Here is a 21577-nt window from a genome sequence, read left to right on the forward strand (position 1 = left end):
GCCATCACCTTTGATAGGCTTCACTTCCAACCACTCATTAACTATACTATACCACCTAAAAGGGTTCTCTTTGATTGGACATCTGGAAAGAAGAAGGGAAAAGCAGAAGAAGGAGTATCAACATGCTGGGACAGCATGTCTAGAAGGGGGGGTGATGTCAGGGCACCAGCTCATTGGTTGGTCAAGAGACATGACTAAGCCTTTATGACATGGAAGTAGCTGGTATACCTTGGCATGTGCTGGAACCTGCTGGAAGGATTGGATGGTCAGGTGACCTGCTGTGCATGGCTGTGCATGACCTCATATGACCTCATCCTTGGTCATATGACCTGATCACCTGACTAGGCTGAGTAAGCAAGATGTTCTAGCAGGTTCCACCACAGAGGTATAAATATAAGGCCTACTCTGCCTGGGACTGTCTCTTCAGACTTGGTCTCTTAGGATCATCCACAGGTACCTATACTGTAGATAGGTCTTAGTCATCAGGTCTACTCCACTTCCTTGTTGCCTGCTTAGACTCTTGGCACTCTTAGGTGAGCAGACTTAGTCAGCCTGTGTTGCCCTAACATAGTGGCAGTTTCTTGAAGCTGTCAGTGGCGGCTAGTCGCATCTTCAAATTCAGCCAGCCTAACAGTTCTAGAAGTAGAGTGAGGAACAGTTCCATTAGCTGTAGGCCACTTATTGGTACAAGTTGATGGCATTGAAGATGACCTAGTATGTACCACCATGCACCCAGATGTGTGAACCAGGTAGGTCACGTGTCTTGCAATAGGACCCTAGATCCTGCTTTTCTACATTTGGTACAACCTACTGGACGCAGCTGGACTGGCCCCTGTGGAAAATAGCTGCGAGTTTGTGGTGGGGGCGAGGGTCACCCCCCTGGCAAAAGTGTGGACCCTAGTGGTCGACATAGGTGGCTGACCGCCCCGTGCTGGGAGGACATGTCCGTGATAGAGGTGCTTGGGCGCGTGGCGTGCTTCTCAATTTAGCTGAGAGGGTACGTAATACTGGGGTCATGCGAATACTTGAATACAGTAGAGGTGTTTGGGGTCATTTGACTGGCGAGGTGCGAGCGAGTGCGAAGGTCCGGCGCGTCGGGTATTTAGAGAAATGGAATGGGGAAGGGTGGGACGGAGATGTATGCTTCGCGATATGTGTGATGATGCGTGACGTGGCCGTCTATGTTCGCTATGTTTGCTGTGTGTTCGGTGTTTGTCAGGGTAGGGCGGAGCAAGGTGTATCATGCGCTTTGTTCCCTGATCGCCGACTGCCGAGCCGGTGAGAGAGCGGAGGGAAGAGAGGACGCTTGGCCCGGGTGTGGGTGTGGCGCAAAGGAGCGGGGGCTGTGGTCGGAGTTGATAAGTAAGGATCGGCAGTCGATTACCCTTTTGCTCGCGGGTGGATCAGGCACCCTGTGAGAGAGTGTGAGGTTTTCTTGGAAGAGTATCAGGGGCTTAAGCTGCCGGGTCGTCCGCTGGGCTTTCCCGCTACAGAGAAGAGAGGGAAGCGTTGGTGCATATATATATGTAATGAAATAGTTAGGCGAGAATATATATAATCGGTGTTTACTTTATATCTTGTACAGTTGTGTTGAACAAACGACGACGAACAACATCCGACACTCAACATACCCTCACGATGGACATTGCGTTAGTCTACATTCCCCCTTTACCTTCCCCGCCTCTCCCTCCGGTTACCCGTCTGTCTCCGTCGTCCCTGGACACACTCGACATCCCTCCCACTCCTAATCGCTCTCATCTTCCATCATCACCACCACCATCGTCATCGTCGTTCACCTCCTCATCACCTCCATCCCAGTCAGCACGTCTCCTCTCTCGTCTCGCCTCTCTTCGCCCCTCTCTCACATCCGCCCCTAACCCTCCTATTCAACCAACACAATCAACAACATCAAACGGAACAATGATGTCCTCCCGCACGCGCCAGCGCTCATCCAGCGCAGCTGGTGCACCCCCTGCCCCCGTCCCCGCTGCACCAGCCCCAATCCAACAACCCACACCCAACGCCCCTCCCTCCCCTCCTCGCGAGATCGCCAACCCTTTCAGCTACCTGCGTGGGCGTAGACAGGGCTCAACAGCTCCCACTGGAAGCGCTCCACCCCCAGCTCCGGCGGTTAATGCCCCTGCACCGCCGCAGAACCCTCAGCCAGCCGGAACGACGATCACAACGACCACCTCGAACGGAAGTGCCACCTCGCCCCTTTCTCCTGGCCATCTCTCCCCCTCTTCGAGTCAACATCATCACGTCCACTTGCCGCATCTCCTCCATCGTAGGCACTCAACTACAGCTCCCTCTCCACCCTCGCTCTCCCACACCAGCACACACTCGAACAACAGCGCTAACGCCACTCCTCCCACTACCACCAACCCGACCGGCACAAACGCAAACTCAAGTGCAGCAAATACGACCATGGCTCCGAATGGGCATGCGACCCCAGGCACGGCGGGTAATCCTCACCGTCTCCGTCTCGTACCGTACCTCGAGAACACCCGTTCGCTTATCTTCGACCCGATCCTGCGCCAGCTCACAGATGGCCAAGCGCCCATTCGCATTGGCAGATTCACGGATAGACGTAGTACCCGTGGGACGGGGGACGATGATGGGAAGATCGCGTTTAGGAGCAAGGTCGTTAGTCGTGCTCATGCAGAGGTGTGGTGTGAGCCTTCGGGCAAGGTCCGTTTTCCTTTGGATGGCTAGACGTATATGCTGATTGCTGACTGTACTAGGTACTCCTGAGGGATACCCAGTCCTCTTCGGGCACGTTCCTCAACCATATCCGCCTTTCAGCCCCAAGTGTTGAGTCACGCCCTTTCCCCGTCAAGGACGGTGATGTCATCCAGCTCGGGGTAGACTATCAGGGCGGGACAGAGGAGATCTATCGTTGTGTTAAGATACGGGTTGAGCTGGATAGGCATGTTGGAGGGAGGGAGGCGTTCAAGTAGGTGCATATATGCGCGTGCTGGGTATATGCTGAATGTTGATAAAGTGAGAACGCGATCGCTCAGCTTAATGCGCTTGCTGCTGCACCTATTGCTACTGTTGCTACTGTTGCATCGACCGCCGCACCCGCCCCAACGGCTGATGACTCACCGAAGAAACCATCCATCACAGAATGTTCAATTTGTGCGTCTTTCCCCTTTTCACCCCATATATGCTACCTGCTGACTTGTCCAAGGTATCTCGAGCGTCACCGTCTGCCAGGCGCTGTTTATCGCGCCTTGCTCGCATGTATTCCACTACAAGTGCATTCGCCCACTGGTGGAGAAACGATATCCTGGGTTCATGTGTCCCATGTGCAGGAGCTATGCGGATCTAGACGCTGACGTAGACGATGAGGACTACGGCTTGCCTGCTAAGGCTGCTGTGCCCGTGCCTGCCGCGGAACACCTAGACGACCATCCTGCGCCTCCTGCATCTCAAGAACTTGCGCATCCCGCGCCTGAAGTATCCGTTGTAGAAATAGAAGATCAGGACATGGACGAGGTCGCGGTGGAGAACGAAGCCCTCGGGAACGGCGGTATGGAGGAAGAAGACGTCGATGTTGTCGCTGCTATCTCTGATCCGTTTGACGGGTCCCCGGCTACGCAAGAAGAGGAACTGGAAGACGAAGACCTGATTGAGGAGCGGGAGGTGGAGGCCACTGCAAGCAACAGCAGTACGAGTACCAACCCTGGTCCTCCTCCTCCCCCGTTCAGGATGAGCATGCTCATCCCCACTGCTGGGCCGTCCCGTTCCCACCCAGATGCGGCACGCGACGCCGACCGGGAGAGACTGGACGAGAACGCGACGCCGATGAACAACCTCTTCCTCTCCACTCTGGCGGATACGTCTTCCCGCCGCACCCGAGTGTCGAACATCTCCAACGGGGCAGCCCTGAATGCGAACGGCGTCACACTCCTCACTCCTATTCCGAGCGTGTCAAGTATCGCCCCTTCTTTCGTCGTGCGCTCGGAGGATACCCCCCAAGCCCAGACCAGGGCAAGTCAGCGCAGGAAGGGCAAGCGCCGCGCGCCGACGTCGGATGACGTCCCCCCCGAAAGGGAGCGGGAACGCAAGCAGCAACGGGATAGGCGTACGGTGATCGACCTTGATGCAGAGGACGACGAAGACGAAGACGCAGTCATGGTCGAGGGTATGTAGCTCTCCCCGGCTTGTTAGGGCTGGGCTGAACTCGCCTAGGCTGATAACTTGACCAATGCTGCAAGAGAGATTTCCTGATTTCCCGATTTCCTTTTTCTCAGATCTCGAGAAAAACTTGGTTTACCCCCTTAGGTTGCGTTACCCTGTCTCTCCTTCCTTTCTTCCCTTTCTCTTGTCCGTTTCCCCTTTGGCCTCAGTCTTATCCAGTTATTATTAGTTCTTGCCGTTCTGTGACGATTTGACCCCCCAATGCAAGTCTTTCTTTCCCTCAGTTGTGCCTTCGGGCACACGACGTTTCTCAGTGCATATTCCATATTCGGTTCTCGATCTCATCTTTCTCCCTTTTCTCCTTGGGCAGCCTTCTTTATCCCACTTTTTGCGCTTTCTCCGTTTTGGCGCTTTCTGCACTGTCCGGTGCCCGGTGCTTGGCGCTTGTGCCTGCTTAACCCGCTGGGGGACGGCGCACGGCGAGTACTGGGCACACGGGGCGTGTGAGAGCGATGATGGAGCTGTACGAGTATGCGGAAAATATGCAAGCGAATTGCGAGATGTGAATTTCTGCCCCAACATGAGGGTCGTGCGGAAGGCCCCCCCTGTCATCCCCGTGCGTTGAGGAAAGGGATTTGCTGCCCAGTCAACTTGTCCAACCCCTTTAACGCGCTTTGGTAAACGGAGTGGGGACTCGTGTGGCTAACACCGACCCCTTATAGCAAGTCATGGTAAACCGCAGGATGGCAGGCATGGGCAAAAGACCAGTAAGCATGGGAACCGCCTTTCAAGAGGAAGTCACGTGCCTGGATGACCAAACGCTCGAGGCCCATGAACAGCGCCACTTTCTCTCTGAGAGCCGGTCTGTTGATTCTGGTGATTTGCTTTTCTCGCAGTTGGGAGGGGAGGCGTAACTCTGGGTTTGTGCCGGCTGTTTTGGGTGGATTGCTGGATCTACGCGCTCGCCATGGTCTTCCTACCGTGGAATTCGGGGCGTGGAGCCTGCTCTGGGAGGATAAAAGACAGTCAACATGCGCTCTATGTACATCTCATCCTCACCTCCGGCTCTTTCTCTGCTATTTATCCTCTTGCCAAGACTCTTGAAACCCTCGCTTGACTTGAACTCAATATGAAGCTCACTGTTAGCCTTTTCCTCCGGGAACAGTGCACCGTCCTCACCAAGCCTGCTTCTTACGCTCCCTCCCTGGCTGGAAAGACCGTCATCATCACCGGCGCCAACACAGGGCTAGGATACGAGGCTGCTCAGCATCTGGCACGCTTGTGCCCTGGAAGGCTTATCCTCGCGTGCCGAGATCCGAAAAAGGGCAGGGATGCGGCTGAAACGATTGGTCGGGTTACTGGGTGTGGGAACGTACAGGCGTGGACGGTGGATATCGGTAGTAATGCGAGTGTGAAAGCGTTTGCGGAGAGGTTTGAGAGGGAGACTGAGGGGAGACTTGATATTCTGGTAAGGTCATTTGTCTGAAGCAACGAATTCAAGTTCGGCTCACTCGAGAATAGATCGAAAACGCGGGAGTCAATGTGCCGAAGATGGAACGTACTGTAGATGGATGGGAGAAGAAGTATGCTTCAGTCATGCCTGACAATAACTATCTAAGATATTTGCAACAGCATCGGTATCAACCACCTTGGAACCGCCCACCTCGCCTTGCGCATGCTCCCTTTCCTGCTTCAAGCATCCCAGCCCCGGCTGGTGATCCTCGCCAGCGACGTGCACTACTTTACCGCGGATCCGGAAGGGTTGAACCAACCGGACGTTCTCCACCGGCTGAACTCTGATAGGCAGACGAACAAATTTGAGAGCTTTGATGGTATTCAGCGGTACGACGTCTCCAAGAGTACGGATCCCTTTTCATGTAGGGAGTATTTCAGCTCATAGTATTCAGCCCTCAACGTCCTCTGGGGAGAGGAATTGTCAAGGCACATCCCCTCCTCTTCCTCCTTAACCGTCACCACTTTAAATCCTGGCTTATGCGTCTCCGCCCTCCTTCGGGACCATTCATTTACCCACCGACTCTGTGCCCGGGTTATCGGTCGCTCTACTGGAGTGGGAAGCAGGACTATCGTCCATGCCGCAGTTGCACCTGAACTGCAGGGCAAGACAGGCGTGTTTCTCAGCAGCTGCAGGATTACAGAACCCAGCGATTTTGTTATCAGCAAGGAGGGTCACGCGCATTGCGACCCAGTATCTCAATTCATAAGGTACCTCTGATTCTCGTGTTCATAGTTTGTCGAGGTGCGAGAATTGGTAGCTGAGTTTCTTACACCTTCAATTTCTTTCTCTTTCTCATCCGTGCCTCCAGGCACGCCACGTTTCCCCGTGCACATTCGTTGGTTTATCTTCTTCCCCCATGCTTTCCTCCCCCTTGCTTTCTTTTCCGCTGCCGGTCTCTAACCCATACATTTCTAAACATCTGAGTCCCGCGCATCAGGGGCGGAGTTAAAGCACGGGCGACACCATCACCGTGGGAAAACCACAGCTCGCTGAGTAAGCAGAGCGGTGCAACATGGAACGCGTAAGCATCACGTGCTTATCCGTCCAACCCAGTCCCTTGTTTGGGTGGAACTCTCCGGGCCAAAGCTTGCCGCAGCCCATGAACGGCGCCACTTTCTTTCTGCAGAAACTGGATTATTGATTCTGTTCGATTTGCTATGCTATCGAGGAGACTTCCTAGCTGCCGGAAGTGACGCGTACCTTTTCTGCACGGCCGCTGTGTCGAGCGGTTTGCTTGAATCCAAACACTACGATCTCCATGCTTTCGAGCAAGGGCCATGGAACCTGCTCTGCAACCTTTAAAGACGTGCTGAACTGAAGTTCAGCATGTGTTCTACACCTTAGCATCAAATCCCGGTTCTTCCCTGTCTTTTTTTGCCCAATATCCTTAAACTTGCCCAAACTCAACATGAAGGTGACATTCAGCGTCTTCCTCCGGGAACAGTTCGCGATCCTCTCGAAGCCGGCGTCTTACGCTCCCTCTTTGGCAGGCAAGACTGTCGTCATCACCGGCGCCAATGTGGGGTTAGGATTTGAGGCCGCTCAACATCCAGCACGCTTGCATCCTGGACGGCTGATCCTCGCGTGTCGAGATCCGAAGAAGGGCAAGGACGCAGCAGACGCGATCAGACGAGTTACAGGGTGCGAAAACGTGGAGGCCTGTACATTGGATATTGCTAGTAACGCTAGTCTGAAAGCGTTTGCAGAGAAATTTGCAAAGGAGATTGGGAAACTGGACATTCTAGTGCGAATACCCTGGCTGAATCTTTGACCTTCTCTCATCCAATGAAAAGGTCGAAAACGCAGGAGTCAACGTGCCGAAAATGGAACGCACTGATGATGGGTGGGAGAAGAAGTAAGCTTCATCCATGCCTGACAATAACTATCTAAGACAATTGCAACAGCATCGGTATCAACCACCTTGGCACCGCCCACCTCGCCCTTCGCATGCTTCCTTTCCTTCTCCAAGCATCCCAACCGCGAGTCGTCATCCTCGCGAGCGACGTGCACTACCTCACTACAGATCCCGAAGGATTGAACCAGGTGGACGTCCTTCACCGACTAAACTCGGACAAACAGACGAATAAGTTCGAGAGCTTCAATGGCATTCAACGGTACAACGTCTCCAAGAGTACGTGTTCTGTCCGGTTCACTGCATATCCCTTCTGACTAATGCTCAGCACTGAATGTGCTCTGGGGCGAGGAACTCTCGAAGCACATTCCGTCTTCCTCCTCCCTCGCCGTGAGCACCGTGAACCCCGGTTTTTGCGTCTCGTCCTTGTTGCGGGACCAGCCCTTCTTCCTCCGAGTATTTAACCACCTTGTTGGTCGCTCGACAGAAGTGGGAAGCAGGACAATCGTTCATGCTGCCGTAGCTCCCGCACTACAGGGCAAGACAGGCGTATACCTCAGCAGCTGTAGGATTACGGAGCCAAGCGATTTCGTTATCAGCAAAGAGGGACAAGAGGCGGAGAAGAAGATCTGGGTAAATTTCACTGCCCTCGATTGAAAGGCAGCTGCTGACTCGCTATTTCATAGGCTGAAACGTTGGATATTCTTGGTCAGGTCGATCCGGAAGTCACGCACGTAGCGGATCAGTATCTCAGCAAATAAGGCTTCTCTTATTCCATACCCTTGTGTTGTTACATTGCAGAATGGGTATTTCCTATCCCACCATATTTTCATCACCATCAGGGGTATCTGGTCACACATCTTTACGGGATTCGCCTGGTACAAGAGCTCCCCTGAGCTTATTGTTCAGGTCAAGCAAGTACTCCCGAGTTCTCGGCCAAATGTCCGACGTCCAAAGAAACCATGTTAAAAGAACAGCCAGGGTGAGAGGAAGCGTGACCGCCCAGTAGATCCAAAATCGGGTAGCAACGACAGGTTCACCGATAGGGGCATCCCACTGAAAGAAGGGCATTGCAAAAAGCGCCTGCGATGTTCATGAACAAAATGACAGTAAAACTCAGTCTTGCGACGTACTGCTGTGAAAGTTCCTGGTAAGAATACCATGGTCAAGATTGCGATGATCTTCATTGAATTGCTGTCCCGTTTGCTCTTTACGGCGAGGGACTTGGAATCCAGTGCAACGGACATGTTAAGCCTTCCTTCTCGTTGGGCGAGCAAATTGGTCATCTGTTCTCCTGCTCAGCCAGCTGACGAGTAGATATAGGGAGTAGCAGGAACGCACCAAGGAAATCTGACCTTGCAACATCCGCTGCTTGCTACGAATAACTGGGAGCAAATTCTCAGTCAAAGAGCGCAGATATCTCTCTTCGTCTTGATGTGCGACTCCTGACACCATCCAATCCATGGACGAGATCTCCCCAGGTTTGCGAGAATGGACCCGATCCGGACTGCCGATAACAAGATCAATGGCCTTCAGCAATGGATCATGAATGCGAAGGGAGGCCTCCATCATAGTCTCCCAGGTAGCGACTCGAGAGGCCAACGCGTGCAGTCTTGGTATAGCTGACAATACTTGGGCAGCGAAGGAATCGTTCAGCAAGTCCAGAGAGGTCAGCAATCGATAGTAATCTTCCTCCTCGGTAGCAGGAAGAACATGATGCGTGGCTTCCGAAATAGGGGCGCTTCCTTTAAGGTTTAGACTGTCCGCTACGCCTTTTCGGCGCAGTTTGAGGACTAGGAGAGGTACGAGCATTGGATGCCAAGCGTGAGTCCAATTATCCTTGACACCTTGCACAATCGTCGATATGAACTTATCGGCTCCCATCCAAGGCACGGATGAGACGAAAATGACCACATGGGTCACCTGTCGAAACGAATCGTAGGTAGCACCTAGACAGAGGTCCTCCTCTGGTCCTCCCTTCAGACGCATCTGGAACTCGTAGGGTACTTAACAGGACTATCAGAAGTCGTCGGATAAGAGTCAAGAAACAAACACGAACAGTTCATGCCGTCAGTTTGGGAGAAGAGGTCGTAGTTCTCGCACATAACCTCCCAAAAGTATCTTGATAGTCCTGTTGTCAATAAGAGACAACGTACAAGGCTAGAGTCGAAAGGTAACCTCCTAGAGCCGGGTTCCTGTTGATCGATCTGACAGAGTCTGTATTCTTAGTGAGACACATGAGCACGCAAAATCATGAATGGAAACATACAGAACCCGGATTTGCGCTTCGCGAGGCTTATCCTCGCCTTCCGCAAGACGGCCCTACAGTTTGGATTTTAGCGCCCTTTTCGTCCAGCTGTTCGAACAGCCTACGGATTCGAGCCATGCCTCTAGATTGGTCTCATTTAGTTCACCCTCCTCAATGAGTGGTTTGAGGCTGCCCTGTCGCGTATCCATGTTATCCACCAGAAAACCAACATCAACCAAGAAGCGCACATGGTAGTGAAATACTTCGATATATCTAGCTTTGAAGGCAGGCTTCGTCGCAAAAATGATCCCTTCAGGAGCGGTCTTCCGTTCGTGGTCAAAGCGAAGTCCATCGTCCCCGTCCGTGTTTGGACTGTCCGCCCGAGACATGAGTTGTAGTACCAATAGTACGAGTGAGGACTACTTATACAGCCTTTATGGAATGACGCGGAGCTCGGACGACCTGGGAAGATACGTGACGGTGCGGGGCTATGTATGCAGGGTGTTCCCGAGACGGGAAATCGTCGAAAGCAAAATATCCATAGCTAGTCGTGCTCCGGCTTTCTAGATGTCTCAATTGTTATCCCGGCATTGAGGGATATTTCCAGTAGGGGGTGGCCGTGTCTCACACACAAAGTGACGGCCTGCCGGCTGCAGAGGATACGCCAAGACCGCTTCATATCAGGGTTGGGCAGCACACAAGCAGCGGAACAGACCCACTGCCCATTCTTCTAGATCACCACCCCCATCATGCCAACCCACATGCTCACGCTGGGCAAGGATCCCGCCATCACGTACGCGTTCATGGACCAGCTCGCCGCTGCTCGGCCGGGAATGTACACCGCTTCCACTGCACACTCACCCGATGAGTTCGAGACGTATGCGAAGAATGGGAAGAATGACATCGATTTCGTCCTGTTGGGTGCCGCGCAGACGGATGACCAAGTCATAAACGCTAAGAGGATCGTTGCAAATGTTTGGGGAAGCGTGAAAGAGACCCTTAGGCAGGTTTTATCAGACGGGGGCACATGTGAGGCTTCACTGACGTCCCCAATAGGCTACCACCGAGTTTGCTTACCAAAGAGGGGAAGGAGGGAGGCATGCTCAAATGGTTCCTTGAGCAGGTGGAAGGTTCGAACGCATGAACATATAAGAGCCGAATTCCAACGTGAATTGCCATGTAGCGCGGTGGTAACTATCCGAGTATTGAAGTCAACACAGTCGTTTCGGTATATGATCATACTCGGTCCGTGCAACATAGTTTGATGTGGTCGATGTGGATCGTGACGCCTGGACGACCGACAACGGCGTTCCTCGGTGCAAATGTGAGGTAGTTTTCCCATATAGAGAATATCGCAGGCCCCAACATCGACGAGCCGCAGACATCCCATCATCACGAAGTTGACGACGAAGAATGCAATCCTGCAAGGGCTCATCAGGGAGAGCATCCGATAAATGAAACTTGTGCGCACGAGCAACGGATGCCTCTCAACGAGTTTTCCGAAAGTTCGTCATTGCTTCCTCTGCTCCCCTCCACCTCTTTCTGGATGATAAACTCTCTTTCATGTTGTGCTTCCTCCTCCTCCCGGGCACTACAGGCAGGAAACGGCCCAGCACAATCCCGGCGCTTCCCTCAGCCCCTGCAAACGCCTCGTCCAGGACGCGCCCGACTGCGTTGTAAATCTCTTCGCGCTCATCGTTCCCAGATTGACTAGCAATTCCTGCGTTCCGCACAATGATACTTTGAGGCTTTTGTGGGTTCCAACGAGACGTGCTTCGTAGCCTCTGTGACCCCATCGGGCCAATTAAGGAATATCGTAGAGAACTGGTGTTGCGCGTGAGTCGACTTGGTACGTTGCTCTTCAACGGATTGGCAGATAGGACGAGTAGGGATATGGTATTGTACACTTAGCTCAATATCAGCAAAAGCTTACATGAGGAAATAAGTGAGAACGCACTTCGCTGCTCCCAATCGGCATACCATCGCTCTTTCGCCTTGTCTTGCTCCTGCTTGCGCTCTAACTCTTTCACCACTTTCGCAGCCTCGATAAATTCCGGCCTATAAAGTGCTTGTAACTGCATACTTGCGGCCCCATGATGCCGCACACTTGCTGATGTAGCACGAAGTACAAGGCGGTATAGCGAGGTGAAGCGTACAGGAAGAGGCATGATGGACCCTGGTAGATGTTGAACCAGAACGACCACCACTTGCTCTCGGGTCAAATTTGTCTTTGTAAAATGATCACAAGAAGTCCTCCTCTTGTCAATCCTCGGGCAGAGAAACTGGATATAAGCTCCGTAGCCCGCCGAGAAGCTGATCGGATCGTTTGGCATGATGTTCAACATGCGACCCCAGCGCATCAGTGCCTCTGTGTTCGGACCTGGCTGGGGCACGTCGGCCGCTGTTCTCTCTATCGAGCTCTGAACCTGGTATCTGCGAAACATGTGCTGCTATGTGATCTGGAATGCAATTTACCACTGCGGCGCTTTTCTCGGCGACTGCCCTACTTCGGGGAATCTGAGATCCCCAAGAATGATGCCCGGCGTCTAAGCCGCAGGGTGCGAGCGTCTTCGGGGGCGAAATTGATAATGTATCCAAAGTCCAATCTCTCATTGATGCAATTCTCCGTCCCCAATCATTGACGTACAACGTGCGCAATTCTACCACAATCTGTGCGTATAAATGCAGCGCTGAAGCTCAGTGCCCAACATACACATACGGTAGCCCCACTTTATCGCGATGTCCTCCCCTTGGTCCTGGCAGCAAGGCCCGCCTCCTTTCCTCGCTTCCGCACCACTTCCAGAAGACGTCAAATCACGTACCTGGAATCGTGCTCTATGGGGCGGCGAGCTCGCCTTCGCTATCGGCACGCTGGTGAACCCTGGGTTCTCCGACATGCTCCTCTGTTGCCACTTGTCACTCTCATCCGTCTCAAGCACGAAACTCACGATCGACCACGTTCGCAGGGCGACCAGGGCGCTGCGCTGGAGCCACCCGGGAATTGCTACGACTATCGCTTTCCCTTCTTTCACTAGCATGGCGGATTTCAAGCCTGACCAGGGTAGGCTGCTGTACCAAGCAGCCAGTGGAGAAGAGGAAGTCGGTGACTGGCTGAACGAAGGCGTCTTTGATGACAGCGCCTATCTCAAGAGCGCTGGTGGGGACCTCGATGGGGCTCTGGACGCACTGAAGAAGGATATCGGCGCTATCACTGCCCCGCGCAACAAATGGATGCTCAAAGTCCACTTCATCGGTGACTCGGAATTGGGCAAGTACGGCATCCTGATTCAAACCGGGCACACAATATTCGACGGCATCGGCACATTCGAAGTGCTTGATTTGTGGCTGCATGAACTTGCCCAGGTGCTCCCGCAGAAGAAAGACTCTGGATGTCAGTGGGGCGAGGAAGCCGTCAGGTTGGCCAAAGCTGTCCCCGATCGGTCTGCTGCACCTTGGTCTGCGGAACCTACCCCGCCAGAACACCCAATATTGAAAGAGATCGGCGAATCCCTAAAGATGGCTCCTGTACGTCTGCTCGCACGGCTATTCTCAAGATGATTAATAGCATCTCCAGGTACAATTCGGACTTCCGGTGCTGCATCCAGACGCTTCACCCACATACACCGGTACGATCCTCAAGACCTTCCCTGCACCCCTTGCCGAGAATCTACGCCTGACTGCGCGGGCGCACGGATGCGGCGTCTTCAGCGTTATCGTAGCAGCGAACTATCTCTCGCTCCTCTCCCTCAACCCTCCCGCCTCATACACCGGCGAACTACACGCTCGCATCCTGCCCAACGCGTCTGACCTGAGGGCAAAGTATCTCACGGGCGGGCCTGACGCCAAGAAGGATCGCCGCACGTGGCAGGTTTCCAGCGCGCTGGGGGGTGGGGTGGTCAGCTCTAGGCACCTGGAACGTTTCCTAGCCAGCGATGACTTGGTCAATGATGTGTGGACGCTTGCGAGGGAGCTGCAGGAGCAGGTCAACGCACAAGCTCCATATCAGGCTACCGCGGCACAGTGGGTACCAGACGCAATCGCAATGATGATGGCATCATTCTTTGCTGCTCCTGCCGAGTACGCTTCCTATTTCCCGAGGAATTGAAATTTTAACGCATATCCGAGCAGGCTGGTCCCAAAGAACAAAGTTGTCAACGTTTCCTCCATGGGGCTGATGGACGATTCCCTCTCGCCTACCTACCCTACTACCTCCCCATCCTCAGAAGCAGTTATTTCCATCTCCCGACCTGTTTTCACGGGTATCGGTCCGGGCTTACCGCCAAACGAACTAGGTGCCGTCGTCCACCCCTACACGTGGAACGGCGAGCTCTTCCTAAGCTTCAGCTTTCCCGCTGCGTACATGGGAAGTGCGGAAGAGCAGAAGAAACTAGCAGAAAAGGGCGAGCCAGTATTATATGCTTACATCGAGCGTTTTGGGGAACTGTTGCGGAGGCTTGCAAATCCACAAGGGCTTCCGAACTAGATACTGACTGACAGTTCCTGGATATGGGGCGTGCTGCGTATTTACCCGTTGGTGGGGTGATTGATATTCACAATGCTGGTTCAATGAATGTGTCTAGAATGCGTAGTGAGGGAAGAATTTTGCATATCAGAGGCCCTAGAAAACCGCGACAAGGGCGCTTCTCTGGTAATGCCCATGTGTGCGCGACGTGATAGAAGCTGCAAAACCCTGGCGTTGGGGTACGAACCTGACAGTTTTCCCCGGTGCAGCAAACCAATAAGGAAATCATGACAATGAACTGTACCAATATAGATAGTCTATTGTCAAAATAGGACCTGCTCAGGTAGATCGGCGGACCGCAGTGTTTATTCGGTACCGGGTTTTCCAACAACTCACAGCAACGGTTCTTTGGAAGGTGCTTCTCGATCCATGACCAGGTTCTAGAAGCACGGCTCCTGGAGCTCCGCCGGCCGCGGACAGACTGAATGAGAGTGTCGTAACCGTCTCAGAAGCATTCCGAAGCATTTTCTGTTTATTTTGTTTCTGAATCAGACCCTTTCTTATGCTTCTCAGATTCTGACATTTTACAGCCCTTCGTTACCCCACATGAACAAATCCAGGGTCACTTACCTCTGAGAGAAACACGGTGGATCAGAAGCTGGTCCATTTACCGGGTTCATGTGGGTCATTGGATGCTTCTTCTCTCACTTCTTCTGCCTCCTTCTGGCCCTTGTGCCTCCCCTCCCCTCGTGCCTCCTTCTGTTCAATTCCAGCGGTTCATTCCGGCACAAAGTGTCTCACGTCTATCTGCCTCTCTCTATGGTATTTGTATTCATCCTGTCAACGCGCACGGCCGACGGCTCCGGTATGGCTTCCGTACGCAACCCGCTTTGAGCCTCCGATTCCCCCAGGTAGTGCGCGTGGAAGAGAGCGCGGAAAGCCTACGCCGCTGAAATGAGGTCCTGCTCTTGCACAATGTGCGAAATACCTGTATGTTGTCCTCGGGGAATCCAGGCAGCCCAGACTGGAGATGAATCGGGAACTTGCGGCGGGCCTTGAGGATCGGGCGGGATGGAGGAGGGACGATGGTGGGAATTCTCGAATTGTGCGAAGGGCGACAGGGAAGGGAAGCGCGCGGAGATGATCAAACGAAGGCGGAGGGACGATATAACTGTATGGCGATTCTCCCCGCTCCTGGTGCTGCCCTGGTGCGCTGGACGCTGGGATATCAACTGGGCTGATTCGCCCCATCCTGGCTAGTACACGTTCCCTGGTCTCCTCCTTTCCCTTCCCCTCCTTCCCTCCTACATCGCCGTCCCGAACGATCTATTGCCAGCTGTCGAATACCCCTCGCTTTCTTCCACATTTAGTCGACCACCGCCCTGCTGCACCCGATCAAGCGTCATCACCCCCCCTTGCTGGCATAGACAGCCTACCATGTCGTCCCTCTTTCACTGGAACCGCAAGTCCACACGATCCCACAAGTCCAATTCAAGCGGCAGCACGCTCGTCGGCTCCGATGGCCGAGTCTCCCCCACCTCGACATACAGCTCCAAGAAACTTAAGGTCTCATCATTTGACATGGTCGTCCTCCCCGACGGGAATATTGTGCGCGTGCAGGGGGAGGGTAAGATCGTGCCCGACCAACCGCAGCGATGGGAAACCGTGCTCGCCGTCGCGAAGGAGACGCTGCATGTGCTGCGAGGCATTGGAGTACAGGCGTGCGGGGCTGGGGACCTGGCCGCTAAAGTGTACGGGGCGACATGTATCCCTGCTGTGAGTGTTGTCCACTCATAGCGTTTTGGCATTACGCCCTAATATCACTATAGGAAATCGATCTTTTCATCCTTACTGACAAGGTTGACTACACTCAAGTTCTACGTCGCCTCATCCATCACAACCCCAAGTACTTCATCATCCCACTCACTCCTGCCCTGCGGAACTTGACGCCCTCTTCTCTGGATGCAACCACCGCCCTCCAGCAAGCGCTGTACTACCGGACCAGCTCCACCCCAATCCGTATCAACCTCCAACTCCCTCCAACCCCTCTCATCCTCTATCTCACCACCGCTGACATAACGTGGCATGCTTCTTTCCCGCTCATGCCGCTCCCTCTTGTGCTCCTGGATAAACTCCGCGCGTGGGTGCTGAACTGCTACATTCCTGCTGGACGAGAAGCATCCCTTGCAGAACGCCGGCGACTATGGGCGGAGCACGCGGATATTGAGGTGTTGATGGGTCAGGTTGCTCGCGCAAGGGTGAACCTGCGCCGAGAACGACTGTGCGCACACGCCTTCAAGAGAGACCGGAGGCCCGGCCTCCCCGTGCCGGAGGAAGAGGAGGAGCTGGAGGTCGAGCGTTGGGTGAGGGAATACATCACTGTGTACCCCGAAGGTAGGGCGATGTGGGCCGTTCTAGGCGTCCGGATATTCGACCCGCCCACACCGGCCACGACTGTCTATGGTCTGAGCCGCACCGGCACGCGGTCATCCAACTCCACAGGCTCGAATGGCTCCTCAGCTCCTCCCTACCCATCCACACCGCCTTTGCCGGCTCAGTATTTCCCTCGTCCGAGCTTTTCCTCAGACCAGATGAGTCTGCGCTCTCGCCCATCGCTGCAGCATTCCTCACGCTCGCACACCCCCATACCTGAATCTCCCATGACCCCCCTCTCGCCCGCGGACATCCCCCTCCCGATGTCCCCAGAATCAGTCGCCGTGGACCGGACGTATTCTCGCGCATCTACCCCATCTCGCGCAGCGACCCCGTCTCGTTTCCTCGTCCGTGAACCCCGGTCTCCATCTTCAAGACCACCTCTGCCGCCCATGCCCCCTATTCCTCCACCCAGTGGACTTGCAGGTACGGTCGTCCAGCAGCTGAGATCGAAGAGCCCTTTTGGGAGGAAAAAGAGCAGTCGGACGCTGGGCAAGGAGCGGGGAAAAGAAGAGAGTTATTTCGATTGGGACGACTAGCATTCGGTCGATTGAAGTATCGCTCTATTGGTTTCTCATTTCTGTGTGTTTCCTTCCCTGAGCCTTTGGAGTTTGGGTTGAGATTTGCTGCTTGTACATATGTCCTGTATAATGAAGTGGGATCCCCCAGTTTGGGCCTTCGATAATGATAAACGATGACATTATGAACCTAAAGTTTCATTGGATACCTTCAATTCTTAACCGACCACGGTCTCGATACACTCCTTTGTACTCATACTCTTATTTGATACACATACAGGTACAGTGGAACTTGGAACATGTCAATGAATTTCTCCTGGTATCTCTCCTAGGCCACTAGCCCTCAACCTGCTGATCAACCCAGTTGATGATACCACCGTTTCGCCCCGCCTCCGTGTTCAATACACCAGGAATCCTTCAAACCATCAGCACCGGTGGGCATGATCAGAAATCATATTTTAGCACCTTAGGACCCACTTCCCCGGACCCGGCTCATCCCTCTGCTGTTTCACTTTTCCCCATATGCTCGTGACAATCTGCCTAACAGAGGCGTCCTGCTCGGCCGTGGTAGTCGGGCCAAGGATCACAAAGTCGAGCTTGTCTTTCTCGGCTTTGGCATAGCGATCAAACTCCTCGAGCGAAAATGCCAACGTCCATGTAGCTTTACCCGGAAATGTGGACGCCAGCGGCTGCATTTGACTCTGGACAGCAGAGGGGTTGTTGCCCAACAAAAGGAAGTGCGACGTCATGGTCGTGACAAGGTGTGTGCTGTCGGATAGGAGATACGAGGCGGCACCGACCCTTTATATAGCACAAAGCCCACATGCGAGCTTTTCCTGTCTCGGAGGATATCAAGGGTCAACTGTCAAATGATTCCACGGCCATCAGCCGGAAACTGATTACATAGAAGGTACACTTAGCTTAATCTGGCATTAAGGTAAAAGCATTATAGATTACAACACATGTTCCCGATAGAGCACAAGTGGGCTAGCTGTTCATCCCGATATGATCAGAAGAAAGAATATGGTTCCAGAGCTCCTGCGAATCATGGTCAGATACGCAGACCAAACATTCCCAGCACGAAATTATCACCTCTTTCGTTCTGCAAACCGCCCTGCACTTCCCATTCAGCGTTTCCCACCACTCGCAACGATACACCATTTCATCTGGCTCGAACGCAGCAAGACCTTCATTCAGCCCCATATCCAGAGCTTCGCGACGTCTTCTTTCATCCTCTTCCACGGGCCGGAGAAGTAGTCGTTCAGCACGGGCGGTTCTCACTTGATTCTCAAGATCATCGTTCTCCTGCTCGAGGTGATTGACCTCGGCCCTCAAATCCCGGATCCGCTTCTGCAATAAAGGTTCCTGAGCGGCCTTCTCGCGTATCTCTACCAACTCGCTGCGCTCAGCACGCTGCAATTGCAAGTTCGCCATTGCTTTCCACTGGTTCACATCGGCCTCTAATGCAGCAATACGACCCTCAGAAAACAATCGCGCGGCTTGAATGCCGTCCGTGATCTGACCGCGGAGGATGGTATTTTGTGTGCGAAGTTCATCAGCTTCACTCTTGTTCTCCGCAGCAGAAGCCGAAGCAGCAGCGTATACCTCTCGGAGGAGGTCACCATTGGCGTCGCTGTCTTCAGCACGCTTCGTCAACTGAGCCACCATTTCTGTCAACGAAGTGATCTCGGCTTTTCGCTTCTCCAACTCGTTGCGTAGGTTAGCCTCTGTGGCCTGGACCAGAGCAAGCGAAACTTTGAGTTCATCTCGTTCGGCGGCAATGACATCCAGCTGGCCGCGTAGTGTGACAAGTTCTTCTTCAGTCGAGTTGGTGTTGCTGCTTGAAGGTATGATTCCAAGATCTTGAGAAGGTGGTGCAGCCCCAACGGGAAACGTAATTTCATCGTCCGCAACAACTTCCGGTGTTCTGACAGGTGCGCTTTCGAAGAGCTCCTTCGTTAAGAACTCGCAGCGCTCCTTGTACATATCACGTTCCTTAGACAGCTCATCGTTCTTGCGCTGCAGTGTGTCGCGGCGGGTCGTTTCAGCAAGCTTCTCCGCACGCAACACCTCAAGCTCTTGCTCACGATTCCTGACCAGGTCGAGAGCGGCCTGTATTTCAGATGCGTTCTCGTCGAACGCGGGTAAGACCTGACGACATGGTACAAATGAGCCAGAGGGTAGATCACCGTGTGATAGAAGCATACCAAATCACTCGATTCTTCCTCTGGGACAGGTGCGGTAGCGGGAACAAGAACATGGATTTCTTCCACAATGTCGACCACCTCATCTTCATTGTCGCCACTGCCCCGCTCATCCAACGGCTCCTCAACCAGAACTTCCCTATATACGACTTCGTCCTTTTCGCCATGCGGCTCACCGTGGACAGTCTCAATCTCAACCATGTGCTCATCACGAATAATATCCTCGTGGATAACAGCAACTTCTTCGTCACCAAGTTCAACGACTTCGGTCTCTGTTCTGACCTCGGACGCTTCTTGTACGGCTTGTCCGCCACCCACAGCAGGCGGCAAGTCGTCAATCGTTTCACCAGACTGATTTGTCGTAGCTTCGTTTCCGCCGTGATTGTTCCGCACATCGCCGGTCCAACCAGTTGCTGCCCAGTCGTCGTCTTCGTGAACAGTAATAACATCATTCGGCGGTTTTTTCGAGGAGTCGGTATCGATGGGGCGCATGCTGAGAGGTTTGGGTGGTGCTGCCTTCTTCGGCTGACTGGGACTCGAGAAACTCTCAATCTGCGTCGATATCGGTTGCGTATCTGCTTCATTGTCGGAAGAGTCCAGAAGGTTCTTCTTGCGGACGAACTTGGAGGGCGTGACTTGATCACGTATGTTAAAGAGGGAACGCATTCGGTGGGAGACATCTGCGGTTGTCTTCTGCGATTTGGAGGGTGTAGACTGGGTGTTGCTGAATACTACCGAATGTGGTTGCGAATCGGGAACCACATCCGTTTCCACATTCGTGCTTTTCGCCAAGGGCTCATCCACCTTGCGCTTCTTCGCCTCCCTACCAGGTGTCTCAGAAAGTACGCTCGACCGCTCACGCTTCTTTGTGTTCTCTCGACTTCGTACCGTTTCTTTTTCTGGGCTATCCCTTTCCTGTGGCAGCTCATCGTTCGATGATTCTATATCGATGACTATGGCGTTCGGGGGGAGAGGCGGAGGTTTCTTCTTCTTGCCCTTAGGGGGGCCGATTTTTATGGGTCTACTGGTAGACGCGGATCCGTTGGATGCATGCGCTCTTTTTCTCGAACCCGAGATGCGCGGTCGCAGATCTTCATCCTCATCTTCATCTTCATCAGCATCGTGGCCCTCGTCCAGACCATTCGTGTCTCCATCAGGCTCTGATAGGTGCCTCGTTTCCTGCAAGTAATTCCCAGGCTTCTTTTGTCGGGGCAGCTCCTTGCCTTTTCCAGTCCCGTTGGATCTGGTATTTATCGTACCTCTTCGACTACTCACAGCAAATCCCAGTTCATCACTTTCTTTCCCTTCATGATGTCGATCTACATGGTGTGATAGACGTTGACGAGGGCGCTTGGATATATGTTGCGGCTCGTCTTCTTGGGATTCATTAGGCTCAGCGGAGCTGACGTTTCGCTTCAGAGAGGCACGCGTCTCCGAGATATGCTTGACAGGTATCTCGACATCGACAGGGTTCAAGTGGATAGAAGAGTAAGGTTTTGACGCGGAAGATGAGCGCGTAGTGCGCGAATGGGGTTTAGCTGTGCTGGATGATCGCACAGAAGAACGAGACGTTGAGGACTTGGGTCCTAACATCACGCGTCAAGATTGGACGAGCCGTAGCATGCATGGCTTAGCGCACCATCACGATGACTAGCCTCTCCCTCCTTTCGATCCATACCCTCTTTTTTTCCCTTCCTTTTCTTCTTCCTCTTCCACTCCGTAATGAGGCCGGGGGTGCAGTTCGTCTTGGGTTCCCACGAGGGTCTCCATGGTCTCCCAGTGTTTGGATCTGTCCCCTTCCACTTCAAAAGATATGTTCCACCTGTCTCGTCCTCATCCAGTATACACTCCACGTCAAAGAAGTTGTCTGGGTCATCTGATTCGTGTGGAGAGAACTGAGTCTCTTCGAGTGGTCCATGCTGCACCGTGTCGGATGATGTTCCAGCTCCAGGAGACGGCGATGCTTTTGACGTCGATCTACGCGCCATCAATGTGCAGCGCGGTCGTACTCAAGGCACAATGGTGGCCGTCCAGATCTGAAGGCAAGTAGGATCTGAACGTGTATTGTCGAACTGGCGCTGAGGGCAGATGTGAGTCGCGTAAACGGAACCAATTCTTCAGAGTGTTCCGACCCGGCTTCCAAACATATTTGATCCAGTACTCTCTCCATCCGCATCCGACTCACTCATGTTGAAATC

General features: G+C 53.4%; 10 protein-coding genes across 10 annotated transcripts; 6 read left to right on the forward strand and 4 right to left on the reverse strand.

The window, feature by feature from the left end:
• Positions 1-2419: 2419 nt before the first annotated feature.
• On the forward strand, positions 2420-4491 carry DACRYDRAFT_95915 (uncharacterized protein). Its single transcript, XM_040777331.1, has 5 exons — positions 2420-2691; positions 2745-2956; positions 3005-3141; positions 3194-4150; positions 4198-4491. Exons 1-5 carry the CDS (start codon positions 2428-2430, stop codon positions 4200-4202), a joined length of 1575 nt encoding a protein of 524 aa, XP_040626436.1. The 5' UTR covers positions 2420-2427; the 3' UTR covers positions 4203-4491.
• Positions 4492-5021: 530 nt separating this feature from the next.
• Positions 5022-6527, forward strand: DACRYDRAFT_95916 (NADP-binding protein). The gene is made up of 4 exons (XM_040777332.1): positions 5022-5614; positions 5668-5729; positions 5779-6005; positions 6054-6527. Exons 1-4 carry the CDS (start codon positions 5276-5278, stop codon positions 6377-6379), a joined length of 954 nt encoding a protein of 317 aa, XP_040626437.1. The 5' UTR covers positions 5022-5275; the 3' UTR covers positions 6380-6527.
• Positions 6528-7070: 543 nt separating this feature from the next.
• DACRYDRAFT_109640 (NADP-binding protein) lies at positions 7071-8275 on the forward strand (the record flags this gene model as incomplete). Its single annotated transcript, XM_040768915.1, has 5 exons — positions 7071-7406; positions 7456-7517; positions 7567-7793; positions 7843-8147; positions 8201-8275. The coding sequence occupies 5 exons, from the start codon at positions 7071-7073 to the stop codon at positions 8273-8275; spliced, it is 1005 nt and encodes a 334-aa protein (XP_040626438.1).
• A 91-nt stretch (positions 8276-8366) lies between these two features.
• DACRYDRAFT_117769 (uncharacterized protein) lies at positions 8367-10151 on the reverse strand (the record flags this gene model as incomplete). The annotated part of the gene is made up of 7 exons (XM_040770451.1): positions 8367-8597; positions 8648-8800; positions 8856-9520; positions 9574-9731; positions 9784-9836; positions 9888-9956; positions 10011-10151. 7 exons carry the CDS (start codon positions 10149-10151, stop codon positions 8367-8369), a joined length of 1470 nt encoding a protein of 489 aa, XP_040626439.1.
• Positions 10152-10511: 360 nt separating this feature from the next.
• On the forward strand, positions 10512-11095 carry DACRYDRAFT_17232 (uncharacterized protein; the record flags this gene model as incomplete). The annotated part of the gene is made up of 2 exons (XM_040771266.1): positions 10512-10791; positions 10974-11095. 2 exons carry the CDS (start codon positions 10512-10514, stop codon positions 11093-11095), a joined length of 402 nt encoding a protein of 133 aa, XP_040626440.1.
• Positions 11096-11249: 154 nt separating this feature from the next.
• On the reverse strand, positions 11250-11930 carry DACRYDRAFT_109643 (uncharacterized protein; the record flags this gene model as incomplete). Its single annotated transcript, XM_040768916.1, has 2 exons — positions 11250-11668; positions 11720-11930. 2 exons carry the CDS (start codon positions 11928-11930, stop codon positions 11250-11252), a joined length of 630 nt encoding a protein of 209 aa, XP_040626441.1.
• Positions 11931-12501: 571 nt separating this feature from the next.
• On the forward strand, positions 12502-14245 carry DACRYDRAFT_17233 (uncharacterized protein; the record flags this gene model as incomplete). Its single annotated transcript, XM_040771267.1, has 3 exons — positions 12502-13287; positions 13337-13839; positions 13891-14245. 3 exons carry the CDS (start codon positions 12502-12504, stop codon positions 14243-14245), a joined length of 1644 nt encoding a protein of 547 aa, XP_040626442.1.
• Positions 14246-15535: 1290 nt separating this feature from the next.
• Positions 15536-17196, forward strand: DACRYDRAFT_101224 (uncharacterized protein; the record flags this gene model as incomplete). The annotated part of the gene is made up of 2 exons (XM_040767538.1): positions 15536-16000; positions 16054-17196. The coding sequence occupies exons 1-2, from the start codon at positions 15662-15664 to the stop codon at positions 17194-17196; spliced, it is 1482 nt and encodes a 493-aa protein (XP_040626443.1). The 5' UTR covers positions 15536-15661.
• A 315-nt stretch (positions 17197-17511) lies between these two features.
• Positions 17512-17924, reverse strand: DACRYDRAFT_109646 (uncharacterized protein; the record flags this gene model as incomplete). The annotated part of the gene is made up of 2 exons (XM_040768917.1): positions 17512-17590; positions 17641-17924. The coding sequence occupies 2 exons, from the start codon at positions 17922-17924 to the stop codon at positions 17512-17514; spliced, it is 363 nt and encodes a 120-aa protein (XP_040626444.1).
• A 108-nt stretch (positions 17925-18032) lies between these two features.
• DACRYDRAFT_117773 (uncharacterized protein) lies at positions 18033-21402 on the reverse strand. Its single transcript, XM_040770452.1, has 4 exons — positions 21019-21402; positions 19383-20965; positions 18268-19326; positions 18033-18213 (listed from the first exon to the last, which is right to left on the reverse strand). The coding sequence occupies exons 1-4, from the start codon at positions 21365-21367 to the stop codon at positions 18163-18165; spliced, it is 3042 nt and encodes a 1013-aa protein (XP_040626445.1). The 5' UTR covers positions 21368-21402; the 3' UTR covers positions 18033-18162.
• Positions 21403-21577: the final 175 nt, after the last annotated feature.

The sequence above is a fragment of the Dacryopinax primogenitus genome (genome assembly GCF_000292625.1).
Source record: "Dacryopinax primogenitus strain DJM-731 SS1 chromosome Unknown DACRYscaffold_15, whole genome shotgun sequence".
In the NCBI taxonomy this organism is placed as follows: Eukaryota; Fungi; Basidiomycota; class Dacrymycetes; order Dacrymycetales; family Dacrymycetaceae; genus Dacryopinax; species Dacryopinax primogenitus.